Here is a 19,575-nt window from a genome sequence, read left to right as displayed (position 1 = left end):
TCATGCAACTATTATGACATTCCCCTCTATCGACCTTGTATGATCCGATCTGACAATGGGTTGCTCACAAAACCGGGTTTTATGGAACACCCTGCTATTTTTCTGCTCATACGAAGCCCAGCCTGTAGCTGAGCTTCTTGAGAAGTTATGAATTTCACATTTTACTTCAATAATAAAGGGCTTAAAAAAAATAAAAGTATTTAACAATAAAATAAATAAAAGTTTGAGTCACTCACTGTTCCCTATACAAAAACTAAAATAAAAAAAATAAAAAATTACATATTTAGTATCATCTCGTCCAAAAAATCTAATATTATTTAACCTTTATAATAAATGCCATGAAGCATAAAAAAATGTAAAGGCCAGAATTGCTGTTTTTTAAATGCTGCATCTTCCCCCCAAAAATGCGATAAAAAGCTACCAAACATCATTTTCACCCTTGAATGGTATCAATAGTCGGCAGGGGTCGTAATTTATCACTACTGTATATGCAGAATATTGTCACCGGCGATGCAGAGCAAAGCTGTGTAACATATGTAGTGTTATTAATAAGGTCCCGATTCCTCTTACCGAGCCCCCGTCCTGCATCAGCGTCCACAAATCCACAACATCTACCCCGTACTCATGGCCAACCTGAGCACAGGCCTTGGCATAGGATCCAGTCACAGAGTTCAGACGATTTAGCTTGAATCCTGTAAAAGGAACAAATGGACAGAAATATCAATGCGAGTAAATCTATGTGACCTGTAATTACCGTATACATCTTGCATTAGGGTTAGGGTGAGACGTATGTTCCTCAATAGGGCTGATCAGATGACAGATTTTGCACACAGACGAAAAAAAGCAGAGCGTGCACTATTCTCTTTCAGATTTTGGATGAGACTTGCCCATTCAAGTCATTCCATATACAATGCCTTGCGAAAGTATTCACCCACCCACCCTGGATTTTGCTCTATTTTGTTACACTACAACCTGTGTTTAAGCTGATTCATGTGTGATGCATTAGCACTAAATAGTCCAAGTTGGGGAAGTGAACTGAGAAAAACATAGGCCAAAATTTGATTTATGAGATAAAATAAATAAAAATTGCCATGTGCATAAGTATTCACCCCTTTTGCTATGAAGGCCATAAAAATTTCTGGTGCAAGAAATTACATTCATAAGTCCCATGCTTAGTGACAGGGAGTCCCTTTATATGCAATCTAAGAGTCCCGTGGTCCGTCAGTATACAGTGTGTCCACCCATATCCTGTCCACCGCCATTAACCTGAGAACAGGGGCAGCTATAGGCATAGAAGTGGTGTCTAGGTATAGTAAACTAGCCATGCGCTACGCAATGAAACCACCTATAGCGCCATCTAGTGGAAAACAACGGAGTTAGCATTTTTATCTCGAAAACACAACGAGATAGAGAAAAAAAGGAAATTACAAAGTTGTAGGGCATCATCAATTCAATATGAATCGACACCTTGCATACAGAAATGCTATGATATGAAACCCATGACCCCCCCAAAGAAGGGAATTTTGTTACTTACCGTAAATTCCTTTTCTTCTAGCTCCTATTGGGAGACCCAGACGATTGGGTGTATAGCACTGCCTCCGGAGGCCACACAAAGCATTACACTAAAAAGTTTAAGGCCCCTCCCCTTCTGGCTATACACCCCCAGTGGGATCACTGGCTCACCAGTTTTAGTGCAAAAGCAAGAAGGAGGAAAGCCAATAACTGGTTTAAACAAATTCACTCCGAAGTAACGTCGGAGAACTGAAAACCGTTCAACATGAACAACATGTGTACCCGAAAAACCACCAAAAATCCCGAAGGACAACAGGGCGGGTGCTGGGTCTCCCAATAGGAGCTAGAAGAAAAGGAATTTACGGTAAGTAACAAAATTCCCTTCTTCTTCGGCGCTCCATTGGGAGACCCAGACGATTGGGACGTCCAAAAGCTGTCCCTGGGTGGGTAAAGAAATACCTCATGTTAGAGCTGCAAAAACAGCCCTCCCCTACGGGGAGGCAACTGCCGCCTGCAGGACTCTTCTACCTAGGCTGGCGTCCGCCGAAGCATAGGTATGCACCTGATAATGTTTGGTGAAAGTGTGCAGACTCGACCAGGTAGCTGCCTGGCACACCTGTTGAGCCGTAGCCTGGTGTCGTAATGCCCAGGACGCACCCACGGCTCTGGTAGAATGGGCCTTCAGCCCTGATGGAACCGGAAGCCCAGCAGAACGGTAGGCTTCAAGAATTGGTTCTTTGATCCATCGAGCCAGGGTGGCCTTGGAAGCCTGCGACCCTTTGCGCTTACCAGCGACAAGGACAAAGAGTGCATCCGAACGGCGCAGGGGCGCTGTGCGGGAAATGTAGATTCTGAGTGCTCTCACCAGATCCAACAAATGTAGATCCTTTTCATACCGATGAACTGCATGCGGATAAAAGGAAGGCAAGGAGATATCCTGATTAAGGTGAAAAGATGATACCACCTTAGGGAGAAACTCCTGAATGGGGCGCAGCACTACCTTGTCCTGGTGGAACACCAGGAAAGGAGCTTTGCATGACAGCGCTGCTAGTTCAGACACTCTCCGAAGAGACGTGACCGCTACCAGAAAGGCCACTTTCTGTGAGAGTCGAGAAAGTGACACATCCCTCAGGGGCTCGAAAGGCGGCTTCTGGAGAGCAACAAGGACCTTGTTTAGATCCCACGGATCTAACGGCCGCCTGTACGGAGGTACGATATGACACACCCCCTGCAGGAACGTGCGCACCTGAGAAAGTCACGCTAGACGCTTCTGAAAAAACACGGATAGTGCCGAGACTTGCCCTTTAAGGGAGCCGAGCGACAAGCCCTTTTCCAACCCAGATTGCAGGAAGGAAAGAAAGACAGGTAACGCGAATGGCCAGGGGGATACTCCTTGTGCAGAGCACCAGGATAAGAAAATCTTCCACGTTCTGTGGTAGATCTTAGCAGAAGTGGACTTCCTAGCCTGTCTCATGGTGGCCACGACCCCTTGGGGTAATCCTGAAGACGCTAGGATCCAGGACTCAATGGCCACACAGTCAGGTTCAGGGCCGCAGAATTCCGATGGAAAAACGGCCCTTGGGAAAGTAAGTCTGGACGGTCTGGTAGTGCCCACGGTTGGCCGACCGTGAGATGCCACAGATCCGGGTACCACGACCTCCTCGGCCAGTCTGGGGCGACGAGTATGACGCGGCCGCAATCGGATCTGATCTTGCGTAACACTCTGGGCAAGAGTGCCAGAGGTGGAAACACATAAGGGAGCCGGAACTGCGACCAATCTTGCACTAGGGCGTCTGCCGCCAGAGCTCTTTGATCGCGAGACCGCGCTATGAAGGTCGGGACCTTGTTGTTGTGCCGAGACGCCATTAGGTCGACGTCCGGCACCCCCCAGCGGCGGCAGATTTCCTGAAACACGTCCGGGTGAAGGGACCATGCCCCTGCGTCCATGCCCTGGCGACTGAGGAAGTCTGCTTCCCAGTTTTCTACGCCCGGGATGTGAACTGCTGATATGGTGGATGCTCTTTCCTCCACCCACATCAGAATCCGCCTGACTTCCTGGAAGGCTTGCGGACTGCGTGTCCCTCCTTGGTGGTTGATGTATGCCACCGCTGTGGAGTTGTCCGACTGAATTCGGATCTGCTTTCCTTACAGCCACTGCTGGAAGGCTAATAGGGCAAGATACACTGCTCTGATTTCCAGAACATTGATCTGAAGGGTGGACTCCTGCTGAGTCCACGTCCCTTGAGCCCTGTGGTGGAGAAAAACTGCTCCCCACCCTGACAGACTCGCGTCTGTCGTGACCACTGCCCAGGATGGGGGCAGGAATGATCTTCCCTGTGATAATGAGGTGGGAAGAAGCCACCATTGCAGAGAGTCCTTGGCCGTCTGAGAAAGGGAGACTTTCCTGTCTAGGGAAGTTGTCTTCCCGTCCCATTGGCGGAGAATGTCCCATTGAAGTGGGCGTAGATGAAACTGCGCGAACGGGACTGCCTCCATTGCTGCCACCATCTTCCCTAGGAAGTGCATGAGGCGCCTTAAGGGGTACGACTGACCCTGAAGGAGAGACTGCACCCCTGTCTGTAGTGACCGCTGCTTGTCCAGCGGAAGCTTCACTATCGCTGAGAGAGTATGAAACTCCATGCCAAGATACGTTAGTGATTGAGTCGGTGCCAGGTTGGACTTTGAAAAGTTGATGATCCACCCGAAAGTCTGGAGAGTCTCCAGCGCAACATTCAGGCTGTGTTGGCATGCCTCTTGAGAGGGTGCTCTGACAAGTAGATCGTCTAAGTAAGGGATCACCGAGTGTCCCTGAGAATGCAAGACTGCTACCACTGCCGCCATGACCTTGGTGAAAACCCGTGGGGCTGTCGCCAGACCAAATGGCAGAGCTACGAACTGGAGATGGTCGTCTCCTATCACGAAACGTAGAAAACGTTGGAGCTCTGTAGCAATCGGCACGTGGAGATAAGCGTCCTTGATGTCTATTGATGCAAGGAAATCTCCTTGAGACATTGAGGCAATGACGGAGCGGAGGGATTCCATCCGGAACCGCCTGGCGTTCACATGCTTGTTGAGCAGCTTTAGGTCCAGAACAGGACGAAACGAGCCGTCCTTTTTTGGAACCACAAAGAGATTGGAGTAAAAACCTTGCCCTTGTTCCTGCAGAGGAACAGGGATCACCACTCCTTCTGCTTTTAGTGAGCCCACCGCCTGCAGAAGGGCATCTGCTCGGTCGGGACGTGGGGAGGTTCTGAAGAACCGAGGCGGAGGACGAGAACTGAATTCTATCCTGTACCCGTGAGACAAAATGTCTGTTACCCACCGGTCTTTGACCTGTGGCAGCCAAATGTCGCAAAAGCGGGAGAGCCTGCCACCGACCGAGGATGCGGAGGGATGAGGCCGAAAGTCATGAGGCAGCCGCCTTGGAAGCGGTTCCTCCGGTTGCTTTCTTGGGGCGTGAATGAGCCCGCCAGGAATCTGAGCTCCTTTGCTCCTTCTGAGTCCCTTTGGACGAGGAGAATTGGGTCTTGCCGGAGCCTCGAAAGGACCGAAACCTCGACTGCCACTTCCTCTGTTGAGGTTTGCTTGATCTGGGCTGGGGTAAGAAGGAGTCCTTACCCTTGGATTGCTTAATGATTTCAGCCAATTGTTCACCAAACAGTCTATCTACAGATAGTGGCAAGCTGGTTAAACATTTTTTGGAAGCAGAATCCGCTTTCCATTCCTTTAACCACAAGGCTCTGCGCAAGACAACAGAGTTGGCAGACGCAATTGAGGTACGGCTTGTAGAGTCCAGGACAGCGTTGATAGCGTAAGTCGCAAACGCAGACATTTGCGAGGTTAGGGACGCTACTCGCGGCACTGCTGGACATATGATAGAGTCCACCTGTGCCAGGCCAGCTGAAATAGCTTGGAGTGCCCACACGGCCGCGAATGCTGGAGCAAACGACGCGCCGATAGCTTCATAGACAGACTTTAACCAAAGGTCCATCTGTCTGTCATTGGCATCTTTAAGTGAAGCCCCGTCTTCCACTGCAACTATGGATCTAGCCGCTAGCCTGGAGATTGGGGGGTCCACCTTTGGACACTGGGTCCAGCGTTTGACCACGTCAGGGGGAAAGGGATAACGTGTATCCTTAAGACGTTTGGAGAAACGCTTATCTGGGTAAGCATGGTGTTTCTGGACTGATTCTCTGAAGTCAGCGTGGTCCAGAAAAGTACTCAGTTTAGGCTTGGGATACCTGAAATGGAACTTCTCCTGCTGTGCCGCTGCCTCCTCTGCAGAAGGGGCAGGGGGAGAAATTTCCAATAGACTATTGATGGCCCCTATAAGGTCATTTACCATGGCGTCACCATCAGGAGTATCCAGATTGAGAGCGGTTTCAGGATTAGACTCCTGATCCCCCTCCTCTGTCTCATCATGTAGAGACTCTTCTCGCTGAGACCCTGATCCACGTGATGACGTGGAGGGTCTCTCCCAGCGAGCACGCTTAGGCTGCCTGGGACTGTCATCTGAATCAGAGCCGTCAGGCTGAGATGCCTGGGACCCCCTTGAAGCACGGATTAACTCCAACTGAGGGGGACCGGGGAACATTGCCGCAGCAGTGTCCATGGACTGAGGAACTGGTCTGGCCTGCAAGGTCTCTAGGATTTTTGTCATAGTGACAGACATCCTGTCAGCAAAAACTGCAAACTCTGTCCCCGTCACCGGGACAGGGTTCACCGGCGACTCTGCCTGGGCCACTACCACCATAGACTCCGGTTGACGAAGTGGCACAGGGACCGAACATTGCACACAATGGGGGTCATTGTAACCTGCCGGTAGATCAGCCCCACAAGCGGCACAAGTAGCGTATTGCTGTGCAGCTGCAGCCTGTGTCTTGGCACCCTTGCGTTTTACAGATGACATGTTGTCGTCTCCTCAGAGCAATTGGGGTATACAGCCAAGAAGCGACCTTACAGTGCAAAATATATATATATATGGTACAGAGAAAAAAGTACACAAATATAACACTGTGGCACTAGTGGGGGCCAGCATTTAAGTGCCGCTTACCGCCCGCTTAACGCGGGTGTGTGGTCGCCAGAAATCCCTTGTCTGGGTCTCCCAGAGCCTGCGTCCGTTCTCCAGCCAGACTGCATGTAAGAATGGCTGCCGGCGTCCTGTGGAGAGGGGCGGGCCCTGGGCGTGTGCAGACAAAGAGCGGGAAACCTGCGTCCCCCTGTGCTCATTGAGAGGGCTGGAGCATGTAAATAAAGCTCCAGCCCTCGGCGCTGATTAATCGTACAGCGTCTCTCCCTTGCCCTGATTGACAGGGTGGGGGCGGGAACGAGGCGGAGCTAGGCCGCAGAAGCCGGGGACTAAATTTATAAGCGACGCCGTCGTAAAAGCACGGTCGTCGCTAAGTCCCCGGCGCACTACAAGTCGCAGCCGCGCCGCCGCCTAGGGGCGGCCGGCGCGGCAGTCCCCAACACATAAAGTCACTCAGAAAAAACTGTAGTGACTGTAACCCCAGCGCGCAGCGCTACTGTCCCCGGCGCACTAGCACACCCAGCAAGTCTGGAGTGTGCGCGGCCTGTACATACGGGGACACAGAGTACCTTAATGTCGCAGGGCCTTGTCCCTGAACGGTACCCAGCTCCGTATCCAGCAGGTTCCATGGGTCTGTGGATGGAGCCCGGCCTCAGGGCTTGGGGGCCGGTAAGATCCCACTTCCTCAGAGCCCCTCAGGGGGATGGGGAAGGAAAACAGCATGTGGGCTCCAGCCTCCGTACCCACAATGGGTACCTCAACCTTGACAAACACCGCCGACATAAAGTGGGGTGAGAAGGGAGCATGCTGGGGGCCCTAGTATGGGCCCTCTTTTCTTCCATCCGACATAGTTAGCAGCTGCTGCTGACTAAACAGTGGAGCTATGCGTGGATGTCTGACCTCCTTCGCACAAAGCAGAAAACTGGTGAGCCAGTGATCCCACTGGGGGTGTATAGCCAGAAGGGGAGGGGCCTTACACTTTTTAGTGTAATGCTTTGTGTGGCCTCCGGAGGCAGTGCTATACACCCAATCGTCTGGGTCTCCCAATGGAGCGCCGAAGAAACATTGAATGCTGGTCACGCATATGGGGCTCATTTAACTTTCATGCTCAATGTGGCCACTGTCAGCTGCAATGCACATCTGGACTCTGGACAGCATACTGTATCTTGCTACTCGTTGTGCAATATGGTAGGTGACACGTTTGCACAAGCATCTGTGATACGTCGTCGTAGGTCCTGCAATGCTGGTGGAGGGGTCGCATACACCTGCTGTTTAATGTGACCTCACAGAAAGAAGTCCAATGGGGTCAGGTCAGGTGAGTGTGGAGGCCACTCCACACAGCCACCATACCCAATGACTTGTAGGAAGGTCTCCATGAGGTATCGCTTCACGTCCGCTGCTTTGTGAGTTTTACACTTTCTAATCATAGCATTTCTGTATGCAAGATGCCCTACAACTTTGTAATTCACTTTTTTCTCTATCTTGTTCCGTTTTCGAGATAAAAATTCTAACTCCGTTGTTTTCCACCAGGTGGCGCTAAAAGTGGTTACATTGCGTAGCGCATGGCTACTTTACTATACCTAGACACTACTTCTATACCTATAGCTGCTGCCATTCTCAAGTTAATGGCGGTGGACAGGATATGGGTGGACACACTGTATACACACTTTTTCTGAAGGGCCACAGAGGCTGCAACACCATTAAGCAAGAGGCACCACTAACCAAGCACCACAAAGACCAAGGAGGTCTCCAAACAACACCATGAAGACCAAAGATATCTCCAAGCAAGTCAGAGACAAAGTGTGAGAAGTACAAGTCAGACTTGAGTACTAAAATAATATCCTAATCTTTGATGATTCCCAGAGCACCATCAAATCCATTATCATCAACTGTAAAGAACATGGCACCACAACAAACCTGTCAAGAGACGGTCGCCCACCAAAACTCTCAGCCCAGGCAAGGAGAGCATTAATCAGAGAGGCAGCACAGAGAACAAAGGTAACCCTGAAGGAGGTGCAGAGTTCCCACCTAAGCTGTACACTCCATAGAGCTGGCCATTATGAAAGAGTGGCCATAAAACAGCCTTTACTTTCAGCTAAATATTGGAAGGATTGTTTTGACTTTACCAAAAATACATATGGAGACTTCCCAAATGTATGGAGGAAAGTGGTCAGATGAGACCAAAAGCGAACTTTTTGACCACCAAGATAAACGCTATGTCTGGGGCGAAATCAACACAACTCATCACCCCAAAAACACCATCCCCACAGTGAAACATGGTGGTAGCAGCATAATGCTGGAGGGATGTTTTTTGGCAGCAGGGACAGGGAAAGTGGTCGGAGTCAACGGGAAGATGGATGGTGTGAAATACAGGGATATTCTTGATCAAAACCTAGGGCGGAGATTCACCTTCCAACAAGACAATATTATTATTTATTAATAATAATAATAATAATAATAATATTTATTTATAGAGCACCATTTATTCCATGGTCCTGTACATGAGAAGGGGTTAAGCCCGCTTTACACGCTACAACATATCTAACGATGTGTCGGCGGGGTCACGACGTAAGTGACGCACATTCGGCATCGTTAGTGCTGTTGTAGCGTGTGACAGCTACGTGCGATAGCGATTGAACGTAAAACCGTTTATCGCATACACGTTGTTCATTTCCTAAAAATTGCACGTCGGGTTGTTCAATGTTCCCGAGGCAGCACACATCGCAGTGTGTGACACCCCGGGAACGATTAACAGATCTTACCTGCGTCCCGCCAGCAATGCGGAAGGAAGGAGGTGGGCAGGATGTTTACGTCCCGCTCATCTCCGCCCCTCCGCTTCTATTGGCCGGCTGCCGTGTGACATCGGTGTGACGCCAAACGTCCCTCCCACTCCAGGAAGTGGATGTTCACCGCCCACATCGAAGTCGTATGGAAGGGTAAGTATGTGTGACAGCTTTCAATCGATTGTGGGACACGGTCAACAAATTGAACGTGCCGCACATACGATGGGGCGTGTCACATCGCATACGAGATCGTATGCTTAATTGAAAGGTGTAAAGCAGGCTTAACATAAAGAATACATGTACAAGTTACAATAGACAAACTGATACAGAGGGAAGAGGACCCTGCCTTTGCGGGCTTACATTCTATAGGACATTGGGGAGGAGACAATAGGTGGGGTCTTGGTCGGGCGGCAGTTCTAGCACAGTGGTGAGGCAGCAGCTCCGGAGGTGGTGAAGCAGTGATGTCATTGGAGATTATAGGTATTTTGTGAAAAAAGAGAATTTTGTTTACTTACCGTAAATTCTTTTTCTTATAGTTCCGACATGGGAGACCCAGACATTGGGTGTATAGCTTCTGCCTCCGGAGGACACACAAAGTACTACACTAAAAAGTGTAGCTCCTCCCTCCGAGCATATACACCCCCTGGATGACCAAATCTAGCCAGTTTAGTGCAAAAGCTGAAGGAGGACATCCACCCACAAGTAGAGATAGAGTAAAACCCGGAATAACCGGAACCTCTGTCTACAACAACAGCCGGTGAAAACACACGGAACAAGAACTGCCAACAGGCAACAGGGAGGGTGCTGGGTCTCCCATGTCGGAACCATAAGAAAAAGAATTTACGGTAAGTAAACAAAATTCTCTTTTTCTTCATCGTTCCTTATGGGAGACCCAGACATTGGGACGTCTCAAAGCAGTCCATGGGTGGTAATAAACAGAAAACTGAGAAGTAGGCAAAACCTAACTTCACAAATGGGCGACAGCCACCTGAAGGATGCGTCTGCCCAAGCTCGCATCTGCCGAAGCATGAGCATGCACTTGGTAGTGCTTCGAAAAGGTGTGCAGACTAGACCAAGTGGCAGCCTGACAGACCTGCTGAGCCGTAGCCTGGTGCCTGAAAGCCCAAGAGGCACCGACAGCTCTGGTCGAGTGCGCCCTAATCCCCGGCGGGGGAGGCACCTGAGTACATTGGTAGGCATTGGATATGGCCGACCTAATCCAACGAGCTAGGGTCGGTTTAGAAGCCGAGAGACCCTTGCGCTGACCTGTGGTCAGCACAAAAAGAGAGGTGCACCGCCTAAGAGCAGCGGTGCGTGACACATAGATCCGGAGCGCCCGCACCAAATCTAAAGTATGCAACGCTTTCTCAAAGCGATGCACAGGGGCCGGACAAAGGGAAGGCAATGAAATGTCCTGGTTAAGGTGGAAAGGAGACACCACCTTAGGGAGAAAGTCCGGAGTCGGACGGAGAACCACCTTGTCGTGAACTGCGGATATGGTGGACTTGGAGTCCTCCGTCCACTGAAGGATACGTTGAACCTCCAACATTGCTAGGCGGCTGCGAGTCCCGCCCTGGTGATTGATGTAGGCAACTGCTGTCGCGTTGTCTGACTGGACTCGAATGTGCTTGCCCGCCAACAGGTGGTGAAAGGCTACGAGAGCTAGGAGCACAGCTCTGATTTCCAGCACATTGATCGAGAGGGCTGATTCGGACGGAGTCCAAGTGCCCTGTGCTCGGTGGTGGAGAAACACTGCTCCCCAGCCGGCTAGACTGGCATCCGTGGTGAGAATCACCCAGGACGGAATCAGAAAGGAGCGTCCCTGGGATAGAGAGAGGGGCCGAAGCCACCACTGAAGAGAGCTCCTGGTTATTGGCGACAGAGCCACTAGCCTGTGCAAGGAAGAGGTCCGGTTGTCCCAACAGCGGAGAATGTCCAGCTGCAGGGGACGCAGATGGAACTGGGCAAAGGGAACCGCTTCCATGGACGCCACCATCTGACCCAGCACCTGCATGAGGTGCCTGATGGAATGACGGCGGGGCCTCAACAGAGAGCGCACCGCCAGATGAAGGGACTGCTGTTTGACTAAGGGCAGCTTCACAAGTGCCGGCAGAGTCTCGAATTGCATCCCTAGGTACGTAAGTTTCTGGGTTGGGGTCAGAGTGGACTTGGGCAGATTGACAAGCCACCCGAATTGAACAAGCGTGGCGAGAGTGAGCGAGACACTCCGCTGACAGTCTGCACTGGATGAAGCCTTGACTAGAAGGTCGTCCAGGTAAGGAATCACTGCCAACCCCTGGAGGTGCAGAACCGCAACCACTGCTGCCATGACCTTGGTGAATACTCGAGGGGCCGTGGCTAACCCGAAGGGGAGAGCCACGAATTGGAAATGTTCCTCTCCGATTGCAAAACGTAGCCAACGCTGGTGTGAAACTGCAATTGGCACATGCAAATAGGCATCTCTGATGTCGATGGATGCTAGAAAATCTCCTTGGGTCATTGAGGCAATGACTGATCGCAGAGATTCCATGCGAAAGTGCCGCACCTGAACATGCTTGTTGAGAAGCTGGAGATTCAGGATGGGCCGGAAGGAACCGTCCTTCATGGGGACTAGGAAGAGATTTGAGTAGAAACCTCTGAACCGTTCCCGGGCGGGAACCGGTACAATTACTCCGTTGGCCTGCAAGGATGCCACGGCCTGAGAGAAGGCGGCGGCTTTGGAGCAGGGGGGAGTGGACAGAAAAATTCTGTTTGGCGGGCTGGAAGAGAATTCTATCCTGTAGCCGTGGGAGATGATATCCCGCACCCACTGATCGGAGACGTGTTGAAACCACACGTCGCCAAAGTGGGAGAGCCTGCCACCGACCAAGGACGTTGCTGGCTCGGCCAGATAGTCAAGAGGAGGCTGCCTTAGTGGCAGCGGCTCCTCCGTTCTTCTGAGGACGCGGCTTCGTGCGCCAGCTGGGTTTTCGATCCTTGGCTGAGTTAGAGCATAGAGTCCCTGGTGAGGGAATGCATCTCCGCCAGAGAAGCAGAGACGGCCTTAAGAGCCCACACTGCTGCAAAAGACGGGGAGAACGAGGCCCCTGCCGCTTCATATACAGATTTGGCCAGAAGGTCAACCTGGCGGTCAGTGAAATCCTTAAGTGAGGTGCCATCCGCCACAGACACAACTGTCCAGGCTGAGATTCTAGACACCGGAGGATCTACCTTTGGTGAATGAGCCCACTCCTTGACCATCTCTGGTGGAAAAGGAAAACGGTCATCAGAACTACGCTTTGGAAAGCGTTTGTCAGGACAGGCCCTGGGTTTGGTCACAGTGGCCTGAAAACTGGAGTGGTTAAAAAACATACTCCTTGCTCTCTTAGGTGAGGTAAACTGGTGTTTTTCTACCAGAGAAGCTTGTTGCTCTGACACTGGTGGATTGAGGTCCAGTACGGAATTAATGGACGCAATCAAATCACTAACATCTGCATCACCTTCGGTTAGATCAATGGGGTACATAGAGGTAGCGTCTGAGCCCACAGTAAAGGCATCCTCCTCGCCCTGCGATTCAGCTCGTGAATCAGAGCCGTGGGACGAGGAAGGAGAAGAGTCCCTGCGTCTCCGTTTAGGAGGACGGGGTCTGGGAACAGATAAAAAATCCTCTGTGAGCTCTGCAGAGCGAGTCGGAGCAGCAGAGGCGCCCTGAGAAGGGGGCTGATGCATGGTCAGCAGAGTCCGGGACAGCTGTCCCATGGAGTCGGCAAAGGGGAGATAGCTTTAGAAAACGATGCTACCCAAGCCGGGGGTTCAGCCACCGGGGCTGGAGCAGCCGGAGGGACCCCTGGGGAGACTCCAGGCTGAGGCACCACCATGTTAGAGCAGGCATCACAATGTGGATATGTGCTCGGTTCAGGCAGTATGAGCTTACATGCAGTGCATATAGAGTACAGCCTTGCAGCCTTGCTCCTAGTGAGAGACATGCTGCTGAGGTGGGGGCTCTGCAGTAAAGAACACACTCCTTCAGAATGACCCCCAGAGAGTGTGTAAGAAAGTCCACAACCAGAGGTTGTGGCTTACCAGACCGTTTTGTGTGCCCTCCGGATTCCCAGCTTGGACCCCCAGACAGATTGCAGAGCTGCAGCAGCCAGCGCCGATCAGTGTGTGAATGCTGATAAAATGGCGCTGGAGTGAGGAGGGGGGGCGGGGTTTAATCCAAGAGCGGGAACCGGAGGGCCAAGGAGAAATACAGGGGAGGGAAACATCTCCTCAGAGAGGAGTGTCCTCCCCTGTGCTGAACGGCCGGTGGGCGGCGCCGCACTGTCCCCCTGCATGACTGACATGCAGGGGCAGTGAAAACGAAAGTAGGCCGCAGCCGAAGCCGGGGCCTAAATTTTTCCATGCGGCCGACGAGCAGGCACCCTCGGCCCGGTTCTCAGGAAAAAAACAAAGAACCGGCCGGAAATTGCAGCAAAGTTAAATAACACACTCTCCCCACAATAAATGTACAAGGGACCCCTCAATAACGTCTCAATACTTAGCTTATGAGACGCAGGGCCAGGTCCCTGAGGGATGAGCGCTCCGTCCGGCAGGGTCCTGAAAGGGCTGCGGATGGAGACCGGTCTCCTGCAAAGCAGTGAGAACCGTGATGGCTCCCACTTCAAGCCAGAGCCCGAGGGATGGTGAAGGAGCGCGGCATGTAAGGCTCCAGCCTTGTAAAATCAACCTTAACAGCACCGCCGACACAGTGGGGTGAGAAGGGACATGCCGGGAGTCCAGGTTGGACCCGCTTTTCTTCCAATTCTTTAAAATCAAAAATCAAAAGAGAATGCATGTGTGTGTGACCTCCTGAACACAAAGCATTGAACTGGCTAGATTTGGTCATCCAGGGGGTGTATATGCTCGGAGGGAGGAGCTACACTTTTTAGTGTAGTACTTTGTGTGTCCTCCGGAGGCAGAAGCTATACACCCAATGTCTGGGTCTCCCATAAGGAACGATGAAGAAAGATGAGTTTTCAAGTTCCGTTTGAAGCTTGCAAGTGTAGCAGATAATCAGACATGTTGGGGTAGTGAATTCCAGAGGACAGGGAATGCTCAGGAGAAGTCTTGGAGGCGATTGCATGAGGAACGAATGAGTGAGGAGAGAAAGAGATTTTGGGAGGACCGGAGATTACGTGTTGGAGTGTAGTGGGAGATTAGTTCGGAGCTAAAAGGAGGAGACAGATTATGGGCAGCTTTGTAGGTCAGTGTTAGTAGTTTGAATCGGATAGAGTGGAGGATAGGGAGCCAATGGGGGGATTTACAGAGAGGAGAAGCGGGGTACTGAGGAGAGAAGTGGATCAGTCGGGACAGCGGAATTAAGGATGGACTGGAGAGGGGCGAGCGTGTTAGCAGGGAGGCCACAGAGGAGGATGTTGCAGTAATCGAGCGGAAGATTATGACGGCATGCACTAGCATTTTTGTAAAATGAGAATTGAGGAAACAACGGATTCTGGAAATATTTTTGAGTTGAAGACGGCAGGAGGTGGTGAGGGATTGGATGTGTGGTATGAAGGACAAGGCAGTCAAATGTTACTCCGAGGCACTGAACTTTGGGTACTAGGGAGAGTGTGATGTTATTTATTGTAATAGATAGATCAGGTAGAGAGTGTACGTGAGATGGAGGAAATATGATCAGTTCAGTTTTGGCCACATTGAGCTTTAGGAAGCGAGAGGAGAAGAAGGAGAATATGGCTGATAGACACTCCGGGATTCTGGACAGCAGAGATGTGACATCTGGGCCAGAGAGGTAGATCTGAGTGTCATCAGCGTATAGGTGGTACTGAAAGCCTTGAGACTTTATGAGTTGTCCCAGGCCATATGTATAGATGGAAAAGAGTAAGGGTCCCAGGACAGAGCCTTGAGGGACTCCAACAGAGAGGGCGAAATAAAGAGGTTGTGTGGGAGTGGGAGACACTAAAAGTGCGGTGGGAAAGGTATGAAGAGATCCAAGAGAGGGCAAGGTCTCTGACACCAAGGGAAGAGAAGATCTGTAATAGGAGGGAGTGGTCGACAGTATCAAAGGCTGAGGACAAGTCTAGAAGGAGGAGTATGGAGAAGTGACTTTTAGCTTTGGCAGTAAGTAAGCCATTTGTGATTTTAGTCAGGGCAGTTTCAGTGGAATGATGTGGACGGAAGCCGGACTGTAGGTTGTCATAGAGAGAGTTAGATGAGAGGTGGGTGGAAAGTTCAGCATGGATGTGCTGTTCCAGGAGTTTTGAAGCGAACGGGAGCAGTGATATGGGACAATAGTTGGTAGAAGAGGTTGGATCGAGGGTGGGTGTGATTATTGCGTGTTTAAAAGCAGAAGGGAAGGTACCAGAAGTTAAAGATAGGTTGAAAAGATGGGTTAAGGCTGGAATAAGCATAGGGGTGAGGTTGGGGAGGAGGTAGGATGAAATGGGGTCAAGTATGCAGGTAGTGAGGTGTAATTTTGAGATAAGATGTGGAAGCTCTCCTTCGGTGATGGTGGGGAGGAAGTTTATGGGAGAGGGGCAGTGGTCTGTTATATGAAGGAGTTGTGGTGGTTGAACAGAAAAGACTTGCCTTGTTTGGTCGATCTTATCTTTGAAATATGTGGCAAAGTCTTCTGTGGAGATGAGGGAGGTTGGAGGGGGCAATGGTGGGCGAAGAACTGAGGTAAAAGTATTGAATAACTATTTGGGGTTGTGTTTAAGAGGATATGAGAGTTCTGAAGTAATCGTGTTTAGCAGGGAGTGTGTGTTTTCTTCCATCGCCGCTCGACACTTGCTGAAGATTTTTAGTGAGGCTGTTGTGCCAGGGTTGTCTATTGATTCGTCTCACTGTGCCATGCACGAGAGGGGCGAGTGAATCAATAGCTGATGTGAGAGTGGCGTTGAAGGAAATGGTGGCACTTTCCGTGCCAATGACAATGACCCAAAGTATATACTAAAGCAACACTAGAGTGGTTTAATGGGAAACATGTAAATGTATTAGAGTGGCCTAGTCAAAGCCCGACCTTAATCCAATTGAGAATCTGTGGTCAGACTTGAAGATTGCTTTCACCAGAGGAAACCATCTAAAATTAAGGAGCAGGAGTAGTTTTGCCTAGAGAAATGGGCAAAAATACCAGTGGCAAAATGTGGAAACTGTCAGAGACTTATCCACAGCAACTTGAAGCTCTAATTGCTACAAAAGGAGGCTCTACAAAGTATTGACTTTAGGGGGGTGAAAAGTTAGGCACACTGACGTTCTCAGTTATTTTTTCCTATTTCTTGTTTGCTTGACAATTAAGAAAACCATGTTTGCCGCTGTAGGCATGCTCTTTACATCAACTGCAAACCCTCAAAAAACAGTCAAATTCAGGGTTGCAGAATAAAAAAAAATGAAAGGGTTGAATACTTTCACAATGCACTGTAGATCAACCATATAGCATTTGATTTTTAAGGATAGATTGCAATTAATAACATAGGAAATTGTTTTTGGTCTTTCCAGCTGTACCAGAAACCTCTCCAGTACGTACAAGGTTGCTTGCGACTTTTCCTACGTGCCTCACAAAGCAGGGGAAGCAGCAATCAGGCTGTCGTAGGCATTACATGGAGAGCCTACTTAAAACACCATCAAGGATGGCTGGCGCTCAGTAGTGTTATTCGACGCTTTTACCTTTCGTGAAGCACTGCTTTTCCCAGGACGGTTCATGAATAGGTGGCGGCGTAATCAAAACGATCTTATCCTGCTTGATACTGACGCTCATCAAATACTGGATCATGCTTCTCAGATTCTCGGTGTATTCTTCCAGCGGGACGTGCTGCTGAGGGTTTTCCTCTAAGAAAACGGAGGTAAAAGAAAAGAAAATGAAAAGTAATTGTGTATAATTCTCAGCGTGGCGCTGAGCGGCGGAGCTTGTGCCCAGCGAGGGGCGCCTTCATTACTTGTGAAGGACGTTCTGCGGGCAAACTCTGGAAAGATGAATAACAGCGAGAGGAAAAGACTGAACCGAGGAGACATTTCTAGAGAATAACAGTAAAGTCGGAAGACACTGACATACATATATGTGAACCCGCCGGACAGTGATGGAGATCAATTAACCCCCTCCCTCCCCCCCTCAGGCAGACGGGTATTCACCTCTCCATTAATTTGCTGCCTAGATGCAAAAGCCACCTTTCCAGGGACCCCAAACTTAGGTGCAGGCACAGGGGTGGTCCGGTGTGCCATACAGTCCTACACTGGGAAAACACTACATTGTTTATATATTTTTGTTATCCAGTTCATATTAAATAGCCTATTAGAGGATGTGGCGCAGCTACTTCAATGGGGGAATAATGAAAATCACTTGTAAAAAACAATTTACCACTTATTAAAGATCTTGATTTTCAAGAACAGATTGATTTTCAATTCTGCAGGTTACTGCTCACTGCCTATGTAACCCGCCACCGCTGCAGCCCATCAGAAGTGGCCTGTGTTCTAGGGAAGGAGCTTGCTCTTCAATCACTGATCTTATAGATCCGGCCAGGTTCAGTTCCCCTGCGCTCTTTCACTTCTTCTTGCAGCATCCAACTTCGCACCTTTTCAGTCAGCAACAGAACTACCAGAAAATCCCACTCCCGGCTCCAAGACTTCTCCCGAGCTGCACCAATCCTCTGGAATGCTCTACCCCAAGAAATTAGGATGATCAACAACTTGCACAGCTTCAGACGCTCCTTAAAAAGACCTCTTTTTAGGGTGGCCTATCACACTCCCTAATCTCAAAACATTAATTCTCCCTCAAACTCCACTGTACCCAAAGTATTACAATGATTGTCTGGTGACTGGCTCATGCAGCCTTTATCTATCCTCCCATTTTTGGGAAATGGCTGGACAGTCGTAAATAAGCACTTGTACCTTGTGTAAGGCTACTTTAACACATCCGGCTTTTTGCTGGTTTGCCGGATTCGGCGCATGCCAGTACACTGTGTACAGTACAATGGCAGCGCGACAAGCGTCGGTCACATGCTGTGATGTGACCGGAGCATGTGACACGGAAGTTGCGGCGCTGCTATTGTACTGTATACACTGTACTGGTGTGCGCTGAATCCGGCAAACCAGCGAAAAGCCGGATGTGTGAAACCGGCCTAACCCCCACCTCACCCCATTGTAGATTGTAAGCTCGTACGAGCAGGGTCGTCTTTATTTTTGCTTCAATTATGGTATTTTTTATAACTGTTACTTATGTTTGTTTGCATATGAACCTCTGAATTGTAAAGCGCTGCGGAATATGTTGGCGCTATAGAAATTAACATTATTGTTACTAAATACAATCTGCATATAAATTGTATCACACTATTATACTTTGATAGTTTAGTATGTTATAATTAGTATCATTTTGACAAAGGCTCGTATTAGAATAACACTTAAAGGGAACCTGTCAGGTGCAATATACACCCAGAACCATGGGCAGTTCTGGGTGTATATTGCTATTCCCTGCCTAACCGTCCCTGTATACACTAGCATAGATAAAGAGATCTTTAGAAGAAGGGAATTTTGTTACTTACCGTAAATTCCTTTTCTTCTAGCTCTTATTGGGAGACCCAGACAATTGGGTGTATAGCTACTGCCTCCGGAGGCCACACAAAGTATTACACTAAAAAGTGTAAGGCCCCTCCCCTTCTGGCTATACACCCCCCGTGGAATCACGGGTTCTCCAGTTTTAGTGCCAAAGCAAGAAGGAGGAAAGCCAATAACTGGTTTAAACAAATTAACTCCGAATAACATCGGAGAACTGACAAACCGTTCAACATGAACAACATGTGTACCCGCAAACAAAACCAAAAATCCCGAAGGACAACAGGGCGGGTGCTGGGTCTCCCAATAAGAGCTAGAAGAAAAGGAATTTACGGTAAGTAACAAAATTCCCTTCTTCTTCAGCGCTCTATTGGGAGACCCAGACAATTGGGACGTTCAAAAGCTGTCCCTGGGTGGGTAAAGAAATACCTCTTGTCAGAGCTGCAAGACAGCGCCCCCCTACTGGGAAGCCACCGCCGCCTGCAGGACTCTTCTACCTAGGCTGGCATCCGCCGAAGCATAGGTATGCACCTGATAATGTTTGGTGAAAGTGTGCAGACTGGACCAGGTAGCTGCCTGGCACACCTGTTGAGCCGTAGCCTGGTGGCGTAATGCCCAGGACGCACCCACGGCTCTGGTTGAATGGGCCTTCAGCCCTGATGGAACCGGAAGTCCAGCCGAACGGTAGGCTTCCAGAATTGGTTCTTTGATCCATCGAGCCAGGGTGGC

General features: G+C 49.9%; 1 protein-coding gene across 5 annotated transcripts in view; it reads right to left on the bottom strand.

The window, feature by feature from the left end:
- The window catches only part of IAH1 (isoamyl acetate hydrolyzing esterase 1 (putative)), a 45,868-nt gene that overhangs the window by 7,708 nt on the left and 18,585 nt on the right, over positions 1 to 19,575 (bottom strand). For all 5 annotated transcript variants that reach the window (XM_075341095.1, XM_075341093.1, XM_075341094.1 and 2 more), the window contains 2 exons: positions 16,969 to 17,130; positions 571 to 692 (listed from right to left, as the gene is read on the bottom strand). In XM_075341095.1, coding sequence (XP_075197210.1) covers positions 571 to 692; positions 16,969 to 17,130 — 284 coding nt within the window. The remainder of the gene's footprint in view (positions 1 to 570; positions 693 to 16,968; positions 17,131 to 19,575) is intronic.

The sequence above is a fragment of the Anomaloglossus baeobatrachus genome, chromosome 3 (assembly GCF_048569485.1).
Source record: "Anomaloglossus baeobatrachus isolate aAnoBae1 chromosome 3, aAnoBae1.hap1, whole genome shotgun sequence".
NCBI lineage: Eukaryota > Metazoa > Chordata > Amphibia > Anura > Aromobatidae > Anomaloglossus > Anomaloglossus baeobatrachus.
This window is presented reverse-complemented; position numbering and strand designations above follow the sequence as displayed.